Source organism: Camelina sativa, chromosome 20, assembly GCF_000633955.1.
Source record: "Camelina sativa cultivar DH55 chromosome 20, Cs, whole genome shotgun sequence".
NCBI lineage: Eukaryota > Viridiplantae > Streptophyta > Magnoliopsida > Brassicales > Brassicaceae > Camelina > Camelina sativa.
This window is the reverse complement of record NC_025704.1, coordinates 1,803,539-1,820,261: the sequence shown is the minus strand read 5'-3', so window position 1 is coordinate 1,820,261 and position 16,723 is coordinate 1,803,539. Positions and strand designations below refer to the sequence as shown.

The 16,723-nt window shown below is 35.1% G+C and overlaps 3 protein-coding genes and 1 long non-coding RNA gene across 4 annotated transcripts; 1 reads left to right on the top strand and 3 right to left on the bottom strand.

Annotated features, from left to right (window-relative positions):
* Nucleotides 152-1,610, top strand: LOC104768655 (methyltransferase-like protein 13). Its single transcript, XM_010492674.2, has one exon. It carries the CDS (start codon nt 174-176, stop codon nt 1,485-1,487), a length of 1,314 nt encoding a protein of 437 aa, XP_010490976.1. The 5' UTR covers nt 152-173; the 3' UTR covers nt 1,488-1,610.
* LOC104768656 (MKI67 FHA domain-interacting nucleolar phosphoprotein-like) lies at nt 1,490-3,563 on the bottom strand. Its single transcript, XM_010492675.2, has 8 exons — nt 3,344-3,563; nt 3,123-3,240; nt 2,892-2,947; nt 2,750-2,797; nt 2,549-2,646; nt 1,971-2,040; nt 1,769-1,879; nt 1,490-1,687 (listed from the first exon to the last, which is right to left on the bottom strand). Exons 1-8 carry the CDS (start codon nt 3,461-3,463, stop codon nt 1,637-1,639), a joined length of 672 nt encoding a protein of 223 aa, XP_010490977.1. The 5' UTR covers nt 3,464-3,563; the 3' UTR covers nt 1,490-1,636.
* On the bottom strand, nt 4,054-7,063 carry LOC104734469 (assimilatory sulfite reductase (ferredoxin), chloroplastic). Its single transcript, XM_010492673.2, has 8 exons — nt 6,812-7,063; nt 5,851-6,627; nt 5,416-5,712; nt 5,120-5,317; nt 4,898-5,032; nt 4,686-4,802; nt 4,452-4,610; nt 4,054-4,341 (listed from the first exon to the last, which is right to left on the bottom strand). The coding sequence occupies exons 1-8, from the start codon at nt 6,995-6,997 to the stop codon at nt 4,288-4,290; spliced, it is 1,923 nt and encodes a 640-aa protein (XP_010490975.1). The 5' UTR covers nt 6,998-7,063; the 3' UTR covers nt 4,054-4,287.
* LOC104768653 lies at nt 8,742-9,781 on the bottom strand. The gene is made up of 2 exons (XR_002036923.1): nt 9,708-9,781; nt 8,742-8,972 (listed from the first exon to the last, which is right to left on the bottom strand). It is a non-coding gene; the product is annotated as an uncharacterized LOC104768653 (long non-coding RNA).

The window sequence follows — 16,723 nt, the reverse complement described above, 5'->3', positions numbered from 1 at the left end:
GTGAGAGAGAAGATGAGAACAAAATTGAAAAAATTAGAGTTAAGTCACGTGCAAGTCACATGATCGGTTTGTTCTGGTTTGGTTTAGTCCGGTTTACTGTAAATCAGCAAAATCCCAATAAAGACGGAGAGAGAGAGATGATGAAAAAAAACTGAAAAATCAAAAATCAGAAAATGGCGCTGGATGTGAGAATCTTCGAGAACATCTCACCTTCTCGTTTCGTCTCTTTCACAATCCCTAACCCTAATTCACCTCCGTTTCATCTCCTCAGAATCGCCGTTCTCGACTCGCCTGTTCACTCAACCGACTCTTCTTCATCTCCCCGAGCCGTCGCCGCCATTCTCGTCCCCAAGCACCGAGAATCCGATTGGATCTTCTCCACTGAGTCCGGCCATCTACAGCTCCTCCTTAATCTCCCAGACATCTCTCGTCTGTTCTTGATCGGAAATGATCCCGGCGATGGCTATAGATTTCCGGCGGTTTACCACCGACCGACCGGTGAAAACGACGACGAATCTGAGAGACTCGAGATGAGAATGAAACCTTTTGTGGTAGCTCTGTCACCTAAAACCCTAACGCGAGACGAAATCGATGATGTTCCTTTCTTGATTTACGATGATAACGTTGTTTCTAGTGTTGAGCTGGAGAGATCCGTCGGACCTTTCGTTGGTGAAATGCTGATTGAAGATGTAGAGATTGAGATCGATGATGGAGTTAGAGAATTCAGAAGGAGATTGAGGTTTAAGAGGATGCCTAATTTAGTCCAATCTGATATCAAAATCATCCCTACAAGTTCTTCGTCGTTAACGAGAACAGAGTTCAATCTTGATCTCACTGAACTCGTGCATCCTTACTTGGTACCAATGGTTGCAAGTCTTTCTTTGATTGATGATTCTCAGAGTGATGATAAGTTCAAGTCTAGACCAAAGGCACTGTGTATTGGAGTTGGAGGTGGTGGATTGCTTAGTTTCTTAAGGATACAATTAGGTTTTGAGGTTACAGGTGTAGAGATAGATCCTGAAGTCTTGAGAATTGCGAGGCAATACTTTGGGTTAGAGGAAAGTTTTGCTCGTGTTCATGTTGAAGATGGTATTGAGTTCTTGAAGAGATGTTCTTCTAGCTGTGGTGATGATGCCAAATTTGATGCTTTGATGGTTGATCTTGACTCAACTGATCCAATTCATGGTATGACTGCTCCTCCGGTTGAGTTTGTGGCCAAAGATGTTTTGTTAGCTGCAAGAACACTTCTTGTTCCTTCTGGGGTTTTCGTTATCAATGTCATTCCTCCAAACAAGACTTTTTACAAAGAACTTCAAGACAAATTTAGAGACGTTTTCACTGAGTTGTATGAGATTGATGTTGGAAATGGAGAGAACTTTGTTCTCATCGCAACCGTTTCACCTAGAGGTCTCAAGAGTGGTTTTAACAGAGAGAATCTTACACCTGCGGTCTCGGAAAAGTTTCTTGATGCTATACGAAGAATTTGAGATCCATTTCAAACAGGAATTTTTCATTGCAAACTTTTCAAGTTTAGTTTTTTGATCCAATGACAAAAGTACAACAGAACTGAATCCTATCCAAAAATAGCTTATCGAAAAAAGTGTTGTTCAGTTTCGGTTTCTTCTCTAGTCTTTCTCTAGTCTTCGCTAAACTTGATCCTCTTCGGTACTGGCTGGGTGTCTCCAACCTGAAGCAGTGACACAAAACATGCAGTCATTAGTTCAGTGTTCAATACGTAATGTAAAGAATTGTGTAATTGGAAACTTACAAGCTCAGGGCATTCATATTGTATTCCAGCAGCTTCGATTCTCTTTCTCCTTTTCTGATCCTTTTTCAGTACCTTCTGCAACATTTTCCTATGTTCTTCCAATGTCCTATCCTGTATACACAAAAACGACAGAAATCAAAGTTTAAGTCACTTGCTCCATGAAATGGCAAACTGATCACAAGAAAAGTGAAAAAAAGATTACCTTGTTGTGTTGTTTACGCTCAATTTGAACCCAATCCACTGGTTTGTAGTTACACTTAAATCCTTTCCACCTACAACAGTCAAGACATAGTTACATAAAGATCCACAACTACACGTAAAGAACAATTCTCCAAACAGTTCTTGCATGTTTTCTCCTTTAAAAAAAACTAGAGAGACTCGCTCACCCTACTTTCACACAATAGATTTAACAATGTGACGAGAGAGTATTGAGCCATTAACACAACTAGTGCACAGGAATCACATTGTATTAACCTAAATTTCATGACTCATAAATAAACCATCTCATCCAAGAATTAGACTCTTTAAACACTCTTTTCATCTTTACTTTTATCTCACATCCTATATCCTAAGACACAAATATCATAAAAATCTCACTTTAGAAACCATAACCATAGACATTGACCTTTAAAGCTTGCACCAAACTAGACGAGATAGCATTAGAAAGAGAGCTATTTCATTCAACCAAAGACCATAAGAAGCCAAGCAAAATACCTAACCTACACAAGTGGATATGCCAACTACAAACTTGACAAAACAAAATCGATTTCAGTCACTCACAGATTGGGTTTAACATGCTCTGGTGGAATGACATTGACTTTAAGCATGCTCTCCATCAACAAATAATTATTCATTGCACCCGCTGCAATCTCTGCCACCTGTAGAGAACCGAATCATAAAGTTTAAGAATTGATGCTGGGTGGACGTAGATAAAACATAAGGGTTTCACAATATTACTACAGATTTCCAAGTATCATATACCTCAGGGTCCTCGAACTGTATAAACCCAAAATGCTTCGACTTCCCAGTCTGTTAAAAAACAACAAAATTAATGAGACAAGAACAGCACATAGTCTCAAACTAGAGCAAACAAAAGTAAAAGCATCAATCAATGTATAAACACCTTTTTGTTTCTGGCAACTCTAACTCTCTTAACTGTTCCAAACTGCGAGAAGAAATCTATAACCACCACAACAGAGCAGAATCAGATTATCAAACACATAATCCATAGATAACACAAAAGCGTTATCTATAACCAATCACAACCCACAGAGAGAGAGAGAGCAGAATCAGATTATCAAACACATAAACCAGTCTATGACACAAAAGCGTAATAAAGGTGTAAATTTTGTACCTTTAATCTCAGTCTCATAGAAGCCATGAGGGATTCGACCGATGTATAGCACAGTGGCTTTAGTCTCAAGAGGTGTGGTTGTAACTGGAGCTTTTCGAGCTGGACCTCCTTCTAGTGGCTATCAACAAAAATAAAAACAGGAGCGATTCAATTCAAAGTTAAAAAAAAACCCTAAAAATTAGTCTCAAACGAAATCGAAATAAGAGAAAAGCTAAAAATACCAAAAAATCAGCCGACGGTTTCGGGGTCGGGGTCTGGGGAAGAGGTAGCTGAGAAGAAGCAGCCGAAGCAGATATCTTCTTCATGTTCTTCTTCAGAGCTTTCTTCGCCTTGGCACCCATGGTTTGCTGTCGTCGGCGTCGAGAGAGAGAGAGAGAGAGAGGAAGCGGGTGATTCAATTAGGGTTTAAGCCGCTTAGGTTTTTAGGACCAATTTAATCGGTGGTGAAATATGTTTTCCAGTTATGTCCCTCAACTCCACTCTTTTTGTCTACATGTCACCTATTAATATATTATTACCACTTACTAGCAAAAAAGATGAAAAAATAATTGCAATAAAGGTCAAAAATATTTACATTTACTGAAACAATCACATGTTTATTTTGTTACTTCAAAATTCTTATAAAAGCTTTGAATATTACATAAATTCTCATAATTTTTCTAATAGAATTTTCTCTCCTGATAAGAATATTGTATCATACTATGCTTTATGACAGTTGTCGACATTCTTTTGTCAATACTGTTTAAATAGTTTTGGACATCTTTTGTTTTTAGCTTTCTTTGAATAATAACGATGGTGTTGTCCACAAAAAAACAATAAAAACATAACAATGGTGTCTCAATTTCTCCAGATTTTTAATTATTAAGTTTTAAAAAGGTTTTCAGAATAAGATATTTAACAAAAATAAACAGAGACCAAACAAAAAAAGAAAAAGAGCAAGTGGAGAAATCAAATGATATCCAGAGCCAAAAGAAGGCTTATTAATAATACAGTAATACCTTATTTATCCCGATCAAAAAGACCAAGCAATCCACAAAAAAAAGAAGAAGGTACAAAATCAAACTAAAAACAAGTTCTCTCCATCAGAGGTTACCGAAGAGTAACAACAGTTCAGACAGAGGCATCACATAAATTTATAAAACCAAAGGTGATCTCTGTGCTCTTCTTATTGAGAAACTCCTTTATATGTATCTATTAGCTCCTTCAGTTTCTCAAATCCCTGCAATTTTATCATACAAAAAACAAAGCCATTTGTTTATTCTTCGTACTCGAATAATAATATAAAGTTTCAAGTCTCAAGAGTTATGAAAAGTTTTATGTGATCCTTACCATGCGAGTTGTGTATTCTCCGAATGATTCTTTGGTTTGCCTTTCGTGTTTCCAGTGGTAGAACAATGGCTCGAAGACTTTCTCTAAGTCGTGAACCTTGACCTTATCCATGAAGCTTCTAGCTATTGCCATCTGGTTCGGTGTTCCTCCAAGCCAAACCTGCGGAACCCACAACAACTCAGAATATGACTCTGCTAGATTACTACACTGTCTCGCTAATGTTCAAACCATTACCTGATAGCTGTTGGGACCATCCCCAACTAGACCGAGCTCAGCCATGTACGGTCTTGCACAACCGTTAGGACAACCGGTTACTCTTATCACAACAGACTCGTCGTACTCCAGACCAACCTGAACCACGGAACGAGTTTTGCAAATCAAGATCAAATGGCTGTTGATGACACAAGATTAGGTAAGTGTAAGTTATCTGAACACTGTGATCTTACCTTCTCAAACATTGCCCTCACTCGCTTTAGAATGCTGGGAATCCCGCGCTCTGCCTCGGTTATTGCAAGAGGGCACAAAGGAAAAGCTGGACAAGCCATTGCGGTTTGGTTTAATGGGTCGACAAACTCAGGTTGCTGCACAAATAAGCAGTAATTCACTCAGCTTATGTCACAATAGCGCTATTAGATTAGCATAAATTATGATCAAATAATGCTGCTTACCAACAAGCCAGCCTGTGCAAGCACTGTGGTGATGGGACGCTTCCATTCGGTCTTTATATCACACAATACAATATTTTGGTTTGGTGTGATGCGGACATCAATCTTGTATTTTTCAATCACTTCTCTCAGTGTCTTCTTCATAATACCTCCAACACGACCACTGTCTACGTGAAGCCCACAAAACCAAGCACCATCTCCCTACAAAGTTCATGATTGAAAATAAGACATTATTGTTTAAGCCACTAGAGAAAATCTGAGAGTGACATAATTTTCAATAAAATATTAGTAACAAAAACCTGTTCATGCCATCCCAAGTAACTCTTGAATTCCCACTCTGGAAGATCACGGGAAGGCTCAAACTTTTTACCATAATATTGCTCAACTACATCTCTGAACTTCTCAATTCCCCAGGAGCTGATCAAATATTTCATTCTGCTGTATTTACGATCATCTCTTCTCCCGTGTTCTCGCTGTGTGACTACAATGGCTTTCACAGCATACAAGATATCCTCCTTTGGAACATAACCTATTGGTTCTGCCAGGCGGGCAAAAGTAGACTCCATTCTGTGTGTTCTTCCCATACCCCCACCAACCTACAAGATAAGACATGATCATTAACAGTTTATAACCAATAAATAATCCAGAAAAGGAACACTGCGAGAAAAGGCAACTAACAAGCATTAAACTAGATATAAATAATAGCACATGTAGTCTAAAGAATGACAACTTACATAAATATTGAAACCCTGTGGTTCCCCGTTTTCATCTGAAACGACAACAACACCAATGTCATTGGTAAGGAGGTCGACGGAGTTATCCGTAGGCACAGTTACAGCGACCTTAAACTTCCTAGGCAAGAACTGGGTGCCATAGATTGGCTCAGGAGAGTCGACAAAGTTAGTTCCGTGGGAGTTATCATTACGAGCCTTCACAACCTCAGGAGACTCAGCAGTCATGAACTGCTCACCATCAACCCACATATCATAATAGAACCCTGATTGAGGAGAAAGAAGAGCAGCAATGTTGTCAGCTGTCTCCTGTGCAAAGAGATAGTCTTTCTTCACATAAGGCGCAGCGGGAGCAAGAACATTTCTGTTCAGATCACCACATGCACCAAGAGTGCTACCCATGTTTTTAATAATCGAGCTCATCACTGTCTTAAGATTCTGCTTCAGAACACCGTGGAGCTGAAACGTCTGCCTGGTTGTCAAACGAAGAGTACCAATACCAAACTCATCGGCTAAGTCATCCATAGTCAAGTAGAGCTGGTTAGGGACCTTTCCAGATGGATTCTTGGTACGAAGCATGAAGGAGTAAGATCTTCCACCACGTTCTTCTCTGTTGTACTGTTGGTAGCTACCGTGGAATTTGATGAGCTGCACGGCTGACTCGTTGACGTTTGGAGCTTCTGTTAAAAGCTCCTCGTTTAAAGGATACCTTATGAAATTACTCTTCTCCTTGATAATTTCGACTTTGCTCCTCTTGGTCGCAGTCTCAGTCTTCGCAGGCTGAATAAAAACGTAAATCAAACATGAACAACACAGAATCTTTCTCACTATTATAGCTACATCAATCTCTCATATTCCACAAATCATTAACACTAAAAAATGTAATCAGAACCATCTTAAGAACAGAACCAAGGCGATTTTGAAAATTCCTTATGAATACTATAAACGAGATATCGAATCTCACCGTGGAGACGGCTTTGATAGGCGAAGAAGCGGATGGAGGAGAAGAAACGCCGCGGCGTCCATATCTTCCTAAGAAAACGGAATGAGAAGATCTCAGAGCGTCGAGCCTCCCGAGTCTGATCTTCTGATCCGCCGAAAAGACGGTTGCGGCTCCCGCCGGAGCTCGAAACGTCGATGACGACGACATCGTTTGAGAGAGAGAGAGGAGAGAGTGAGTGGCTTTTTGGGTGGGTGAGAGAAATCGAATCAGGGCGTGTGTTAAAAACAAACTAACTCCAGAGAGAGAAGAAAGACAGTGGTCAATGCTAACGTGCGCTCTCACGTGCGGCGGCTCAAGATGAGAATCGCGTGAAACGCACCGCTTTAATTTTCAGATGAATTTAATCCACCGTCGAGGGAGGATCTAACGGTTGATTAAGCACGCGTGTTGTTTATGTTGAAGATGAGAGGCGCGTGGATAAGAATCTAATGATGCGAAATGAAAATCGAACTTTTACTCTGATAATTACGTGAACCGGGATGGCATCTTGGATATATTCAAAGTGAATGGTTTGGATTTGCTAGGCTGCAACTTGGTGCACTAGAGAGAATCTACGTGGCGGACGATCGTTGGTTCAGATATTACGACGAGAGAATAAAACAAAAGGGTAAAAAGGTAAATAGCAGTGAGTCTCTCTCTCACTCACCTACTTGGCCGTTCGTGAGGCTGAAAAGGTGCAAGTGTTTGTGTTGGGCACATGCTAAACATGATTATGTTAGTTTAGTAAACTGGTGCTAACAACTTTGCTCCTACTATAATTATCTTCTGTTTTTAATCTATCATCATACTCTAATCCTTTTTTATCATATTCTAATATTAGATGTAGGCCTGGATATTTGGGTGTTCAGGTCGGATTCAGGTTCGAATAATTTGGATTCGGGTTTTTTGGATTTACTAATATAGGATCCGAACAGATGTTCATCTAATTTTGGGTCGTGTTCGGGTTATTTGGTTATTGACTTTTAAAAACTTGTAATGTATCCAAAATAAATTCTGTTATGGATCGAATATATCCAAAGTACCCGAAAAAACCTGAAATGTACCTACAAAACCCGAAAAATCTGAAATATAACTGTACAAATAAAAAATTCAACAAGAAACAATGAACTAAACCTTAAACAAATGAAACTGAGCATACCATGAAATCTTAAACAAACGAAACTGAGCATACCATGTCTCGCAAAATAATTCACAAAAATTCGAAAACGGCGATTAAGGCAAACGGTTTTATGAAATCAAATCATATGTGATAGTGTGATATTGTGTATAATTGTTCTTGGGTATAAATAGGTATCTTCAGTTCCTCGGGTTCGGTTCGAGTAATACTCGATACCCGTGGTTATTTGAAAACGAAAACATATTGGTTATTTAGACATAATTGGTTCGGGTCGGATTCAGATATTTCGGGTCGAGTTCGGATCGGTTCCTCGGGTTCCGTTTATTTGTCCAGGCCTAATTAGATGTTCTCCGTTTATAAAAACAATTTATTATCTTATATTTGAAACTAATATTATATATTTAAATTACTTTAGTAAGATTTTTATTTTTGTAACATTATAAAAAGTTTCATTCTTAATAGTAACTTACAATACAAATCAAAAACTTAAACCTGAAAAAGAGTCGAGAGTAAAAACAATACGTTGTTCATTTGATGACTTTGCTTCTCTTTTTGGTTGGCAATGACAATATGCATATTATTTTTTCTCTCACTTTATACTTGCATTCCGCTTTGGTTAAAAATTATCCTATAACTATTGATGATCATGCTCTTTTTAATGCCCACTACTCAGAAAAAATTAATAGTAAAAGAATATGCCTCTTCCTTTTTCCCTTTATTTAATAGGGTTCTTTGGCATAGTTTTAACAATATAAGTAATAGATAAATCAATACAATAAAACTTCAATGTGTTGCTCTCCTTGCTTGACACATCAGATTTTGTATTGAAGGAGAAAATGACACATCAATTAAAATGGCTAGCCTATCAAATTAAAACAATTAATACATGTCAGCTTTTTTTTTCTTATGTGGACAAAGCAAATTGAAAACGATAGCGTTTAATCTATTGCTCGATTTCTTTTCTTCATCGCCGTGATACAATTTTCTTCTTCGGCGCCTTTTAACCTTCGACCGACTGTGCTATTTATACCATGGCTGGGAGCATCACCACCGTCGGATTCAAAGCTATTCTCGTCGGAGCTACTAAAACTGTGTCGCATCGAGATTCTCGTCTCAACGTCGATTGTCGTAGAGCTTCTCCAAATCAAAGACATAGGTATTTGTTAAAAATCGCCCTTAACTTACACTACGATTTACTTTACTGATTCCTATTACTTGCATATATATTCTTGCTAATTTGATTTCTACTTTTTATTTTTGGGATTGAAGATTTATGTGCTGTATATTTCTCCTCTCCGATTCTGGGTAAGTGAATCTTCCATCCTTTCTTTCCAGATTCAGATCGAGTAATTGATCAATCTAAAATTTTGAACTTAATTCATCTGGTTTTTTTGTAACTTTGTGAAGTTTTAGTTCCTTTGCAGAGTTACAGCTTGATCATTTTGGTGGACTATTATCATACATGTTTATGATTAAAGTTGAAAGTCTGTATGAGAGTTATCTTGTGTGGTAAAAAGCTGTGTAACATTTGAACATGTAGAGATGATAAGGTAATGTGTAGAGAACATAATTTTGGTTGTGGTGGATTTCTTCTTCTTGATCCACCAGAATCTATTCATCAGATCCGACGATGTACGGTTACGACCATAACACATGTATATAACTATAAGCGTGTGTGATGATGTAATAAGGTAACAAGTTTCAGATATATAAAAGAGTTTCTATTTTACTTTNTTTAACCTTCGACCGACTGTGCTATTTATACCATGGCTGGGAGCATCACCACCGTCGGATTCAAAGCTATTCTCGTCGGAGCTACTAAAACTGTGTCGCATCGAGATTCTCGTCTCAACGTCGATTGTCGTAGAGCTTCTCCAAATCAAAGACATAGGTATTTGTTAAAAATCGCCCTTAACTTACACTACGATTTACTTTACTGATTCCTATTACTTGCATATATATTCTTGCTAATTTGATTTCTACTTTTTATTTTTGGGATTGAAGATTTATGTGCTGTATATTTCTCCTCTCCGATTCTGGGTAAGTGAATCTTCCATCCTTTCTTTCCAGATTCAGATCGAGTAATTGATCAATCTAAAATTTTGAACTTAATTCATCTGGTTTTTTTGTAACTTTGTGAAGTTTTAGTTCCTTTGTAGAGTTACAGCTTGATCATTTTGGTGGACTATTATCATACATGTTTATGATTAAAGTTGAAAGTCTGTATGAGAGTTATCTTGTGTGGTAAAAAGCTGTGTAACATTTGAACATGTAGAGATGATAAGGTAATGTGTAGAGAACATAATTTTGGTTGTGGTGGATTTCTTCTTCTTGATCCACCAGAATCTATTCATCAGATCCGACGATGTACGGTTACGACCATAACACATGTATATAACTATAAGCGTGTGTGATGATGTAATAAGGTAACAAGTTTCAGATATATAAAAGAGTTTCTATTTTACTTTTTGTTTCTCGAAGAGACGACGTCTCTTACTCTGTTTTGTTCTTTCTCTTCTCAATATTCTAACACTCCTATTTTGTATCAATGCCTTTTCCATAGCAGAATTATCCAGGCAAGATTCGCGATGCATCCTTCTTTAATGTCTTGTCAAGGTTAAATTTCTACATCTCTTATATTTCCAGATGAATTGCTTCTTCTTTAGTTACTCTGCTTGCTTCTTCATTCTTCAACCTCGTGGATTTTTCCAGATTCATTGCATTGATATTGGACCTGATTACTCTCTCCCATGGGCCATGGCAGAAGGAAAGACAATTTACTGACACTATAAGGCAAATTTTTTAATGACAAATTCCACTTTTATCGCTTACAGGTTGTTTCATGAGTCAATCACATCTTCTACAATTGAACTGCTTTTATGATAGGAGATGGAAAGCACTTGACAAATGTCAATTGTATGGATCATGATACATATGTTTACTTTTCTTCTTGGATTCTATATGTATCAGCTATGATCAATTCCTCTCAAAATCATCTTGTTAAGAGAACAATTTTTGATAAGCGATAAGATAAATGAAGAAAATAGAAAATATTGTACGTAGCTAATGTTTTGTAACTATGATATTAACTTGCCGATTTCTCTACATACGTGTGAGTTTAAGATCTTCTACTTTAAGTTAGTAGCATGTGCTTCTATTCATCAATATGCTGACCCTAGCTGCGAGGATTTAATTTTTTTATTTCTTTGATTAGTTCAACACTTCAACTAAACATGTACTTATCTAAATACAGTTGAAGATCTTCTCTCTCACTTGTGGTGCACAGGTTTTATTTAAGAATGTGGACGGACTGTGACATAGTTTTGCTTTCAGTAGAAATCAAGGATGTTAAGAAATGTGTTTAAATGGACACAGGTCCATATAAAACCAACAAAAAAAATGAAAAGAGGCTTATTACGGTCACAAATTTTCAAAGGCAATATTGATTATTTTGAACATGTGTTGACGAGTTTACAACTAATCAAAACTATATGTAGATAATTAAATTTAAAACTACAAAAAAACACCTCAAAATTAAACTAGACCAATATATCTCCCACAACAAGCTATACGAAAAAAACATCCCAAAACACATAGAATACATTAGTTAATTGTAAAATTATCGACTCAAATGTAAACGCTTATAATAACAAATATTACGGAATTACAAATCATTGTAGGTTTGTCTTTATTTTATTGTTTCATTGCATTTCTATATCTTATCATTTTCAAAACCATAATTTTCATAGTTAATCTAATTTCAAAAAATAAAAAATTATATTTTTAACATCAAATATATTTAAAAATAAATAAAAAAATATCCCGCGGCATCGCGTGAATCTAACTTAGTTATATTATAAATATGATAAAATCTAAAAATAATAGATAATTATTTAAAATTACATTAACACTGATGGTAACGACAAACATCGAACTAATACGGATCATAATATCAACACTTTGGAACTAACTTTGTTTTGTTATGAAATGATATCATCAATAGGATATTTAATTCAATCGTGAAAAAATATTCAAAACGACTTTATCATATAAAGAGGTAGTTACTCAAATTCAAATTCTATAAGGATTAGGATCAAATAGACTCTCTAAAAAAGAAGCTATTTTGACATAATACGACACCAAATTACAAGACGTATGACTCAACTCTAAAAACACGACTTGGGTTTATAGATTTATTCGCTGGAATTAATAATTTAATAAATAAAATACTACTTAACTATTTCTATTGATTTTTTGGTAGATTTTAAAAAACCAATTATTTTTGCCCAAATAAATGTGATTTGCAGAAAATAACATTTTTAAATTTAAAAAAATTAAGTAACGACGATAGCTCCAACAACAATGGTACCTCTAGTGAGTGGCAAATAGTTTTGGACCCTGACAACAACTAGAAATTATACTAAAAGCACAAGCATGAAGTTAAAAACTACGTGAAAGTTGAAGCATTTCAGGTAACTATGACACAGTGCCGGCGTTTACCCAATGCAAAAAGTGCATTTGCACTATGTTCAATCTAAATTCAATTTTTTCTTTTATTTTTACCCTAACTTTTATATAATCTGAACTGAACTAATAAAATTATCTATACTTAAACCTAAATTTAAACATATTATTGCCTTTTTTTTTTCTACAACCAATCGTTGATTTTCCAGTTTTCCTCAAAATTTTGTAAGTAAGTCGAATATTTAGTAGATAAAAATTTTTATTTTTTTCCTAAAATATTGAATATTCAGTGACTATTGTACCGAATGTAGTTGATGTTTAAGCCGGCACTGCTATGACTCATTGTTTTGCAACATACTAATGTTTACATTGTCGTCATTTTGGTAAAGATAAATATGTAGTGCAGAGGAATAACTATAAACCATATACTTTTGTAGTGCCTCTAGCTCTATTGACGATCTCACCCCTTTTTAGAGTGTTCCTTTAGTAACTTTGATTTCATATATGGGAGGAGTAAAGATTTTGGCACAGATCTATTCCTATCGATGATGTATTATATATGGAAAGTAAAAAAACAAAATCTTCGAAAATACCTATGACTCTTTACAATATATATTGGAGAAGTGAAGGAGAAGACGTTTGGAGGAAAGTCAATAATAGAAAACTTACTTCTCGAGGTATTAGTAGCAGCTGGCGAAATTGCAATCCCAATTCCACAAAAGTCTCTTCTTTGCTTTTTACATGGTTCTTGGTATTCTAAAGAAAAAAAATGTGGACATAGTTGGATTTATCGGTGGAAGAATTCTGCGCATTAGACTGAAAGGTTCGCCTAGAAACCTCTTTTCCACTACACACTGAGCAATTTTAGTATTCGATATATTATTTACGAGGATAGTATCCGTTCAGATGTGAAAAATACAAATTTTGTTTTTCTATCTTAGTTTGGCGGTATTTGTTAGCTTTATTCAGAAAAAAAAAAATCGTTTTTGGTACTTAATTTAATACAAATAAACTCTAAAAATTCTTAATTTTAAACTTCAGCTGCTGACAAGAAAATAACAAGTCAAGCAAGTATTATCACGTACTCGTGGTCTCGACGTCTCGTGAAGTTGTGGTGCAGTCACGTGCACTGTACTTGTCCCACTTGCGTTAACACTGTCTGATGAAGTTCCAGTTGCTGCTAAGAAAAAATTACTATTTCTTGTGGTGTGGGCACGTGTCATCCCACTTGCGTTAACCTGTCGACAACGCTATTCACACCTGTTCACCAAAGTATTACTATTTTTTTTCTTTTTCAAAACGAATACTACTTTTTGAAAAACAAAAATAAAAAAAGACGCGTAATACGTGTTATTTCACTTTTTCCTAGAAGAGTTTTAAAACCAGAGTATCTAAAGTTTTTAAATCTAGATTTGGGTGTTTGAACTTTGAATCCTAGTTCAAAAACTTTTGATAGTGCATTTGATTAAACATTTGAAGTGATTTATAGAAAAATAATAAATGATATTATTTGATTATGCATTTTAATAACTTTATGAAGTTTATATTTATTAAATTAATAATTTTGCAAAAAACCATTTACATTTACTTTAAAAGATTTTAGAAGATTTTCTTTATTGAAAATACAGAGTGGAATTTGAAAATAGTTTTTTTTTTTAAATCTAAAGTTGAATACGTCTACAGTATTTCGTAACAAACGATTGAGTGCACTTTTTCACCCAAAAAAACAATTGAGTGCGCACCTCTTCGTAGAGATGATAGATAAAGTCGCTGAAAGTTGAACCGGTTCAACTTCAAAACACTTCCTCACCTTCTCTTAGTACACGTAAGACAGGGGTTCCACATATATAAGGCATCTCTCTACCTCTCCGCTGGGAACATCATCGTCTGTCCCACCATATGCAATTGTAGACCACCTTATATTATATCCAAAACTGATATGATTTGTTCGAACTATATAAAAGCAAGATCTTGGAAGATAAGGGAGACGAATTACACCAGATTCAAGGAAGCTATATTTCATGGAGGCTTCTTAAGTGTTTTGGTTATATATGTATTACAGACGTAATTAAGTGACTGACTCAAAGGCCTTAAGCATTAGCTACGATTTATGATTCGTAATTTACATAAAGATATGTATAAGTGAGTGATTCAAAGCCCTTAAGCATTAGCTATTGAAAAACTGACATCTCAAAATGTACCGAAGAGTCTTACCATGTCAATAGGTTTCACCACCAATATCCTCGTCCTCGCTATACAATTGTTCTCTTTTTTCCATTGGTTTCTTATCCCTACGCAAATGCTACTATTAATTAGCAAGATAAACTTATAGATTAAAATATTGTTTCTCAATCAATCATGTAAACTAGATGGGAATGTATACAAACAATATATATAATCCCCACGTACGTAGATAATATTTTACGCAAATTTGAATTAGTTGCTACATTCATTTTGCTAACCTCAATTGTAAAAATTGTCGAAGACCGAATTTGCAGTTGATAAAAATTTATTTATCAATTGTAGTTCCATAACAGTATGATAAAACTCTTAGGGAGTTTTTTATTCGCAAAAATACTTTTAACATCAGCGATTGTTCTAGCTAAAGAATTTTAATACAAAAAGCTTTTAATCCCTTTTTTAATAAAAGGAAAGTACATAATATAGTTTTTGTGGATTTTATATTTTTAATAAATGGTAACAATAGGTTATATATAGATTAATCTATATATTAATATTAATGGTTACACATAATTATAATAGTAACAAATAAAATTATGGATATTCTAAACTGTATTTTTGGAAGATTTTAGTCCTAGATCACGTTGTTTCCAAAGATATTTAAACACAATATTACAAATTTATGTACCACAGATTTTATCGATAGACCACAACGTTAACCAAAGATAGATTACGAATTGATAGATTGATTGGTTACAAGTTAAATTGTGGGTTCCAAGATAGAACACGAAATAAAATTTAACCAGTGTTAAAGCACGTTACTTATCTAGAATCATTAACAATATAAAACTTACAAAATAGATGTTTTTTTTCAAGCCTTCATATTTAGCATATGATCTTATTGCATAATGTTTTATCCAAAAAATAAATTTTAAAAACAATAACATAAATTATATTTTATATAAAAAATATAATATAAATAAAATGAATTTCAATCCGTGCTCTAACACGGATCTTAATCTAGTACAGTATGATAGTGCCATTTTATTTCTAAAATACATCAACTGGTAAGGTAATTTACTGCTTAGCTTAACCAATGTTTATGTTGGTTAATCGATCAAGTAGACTTTTATCTCGATTAGGTTAGTTTAATTTAATCAAGGGCTAGCATGTAAATGCGTTCTCGTGTTTTTTCGGTTCGGATTACTTTGGATCGGTTAGTATGGTTTAAGAATATTTGTATAAAGCTATAAAGACAGGGTAACACTGTAACAGGTCACTTCCGTCCGAGCCTTTTTAAGTTACAACTTTCTCTTTTGTTGTTCCTTATTTTATTTTAATGATTTCACTTGTTTAAGTGACATTTAAATTTGTTGTTAGTATCGTTCACCTAATTTAGTTTTCTTGGCGTCAACACAATTATCGTTATACTCTTCAAAACCAAAAAGTAAAATAAATCAAACGGCGTCAAATACAAAAGGACATTTACTCTTTTCCATATCGTAAAAGCCACACGACACAAGACCAGACCGTATTAGTAAATAACACACTATGTAAACTAATAGTCAACGATACAAACACCAGAAAACTGTATAAATCCGAACTAAACTAATTATGCGATTTATAAGTTGGTGGCACCGTTTGAAATTTTCAATATAAAACAATGTAGTCCATATTTAATTTCAAACTTTGATTATTTCATATTTGGACCAACACAACATCGCAATTCTATATCCACATTTGATGGTTCAAAGACCACTTACCCGTATTCGGTTTCTGTGGGATGGTTTAAGATAATATATACTATTATTACTTGTGGACCAAAATAAAAGTACTACTGCTTGTGGAGTTGTGGTGCACTGGTGCTGTCACGTGTTGTCCCCACTTGCGTTAAGTTGTGTAATAAAAACGAAGTAGTATTTCTTGTGGTGCGGTCACGATTCACGTGTAGTCCCACTTGCGTTAACCTGTCGACCGCACGATTTACCACTAAATATTCGTTACTCAAAAATTTAAACTATTGTATAAAGAATCCAACACGTGACTGTACTACTAGTTTTTTTTTAATAGAAAGATGAAAAGAAGAGAATACTACTTTATGAATAAACGAA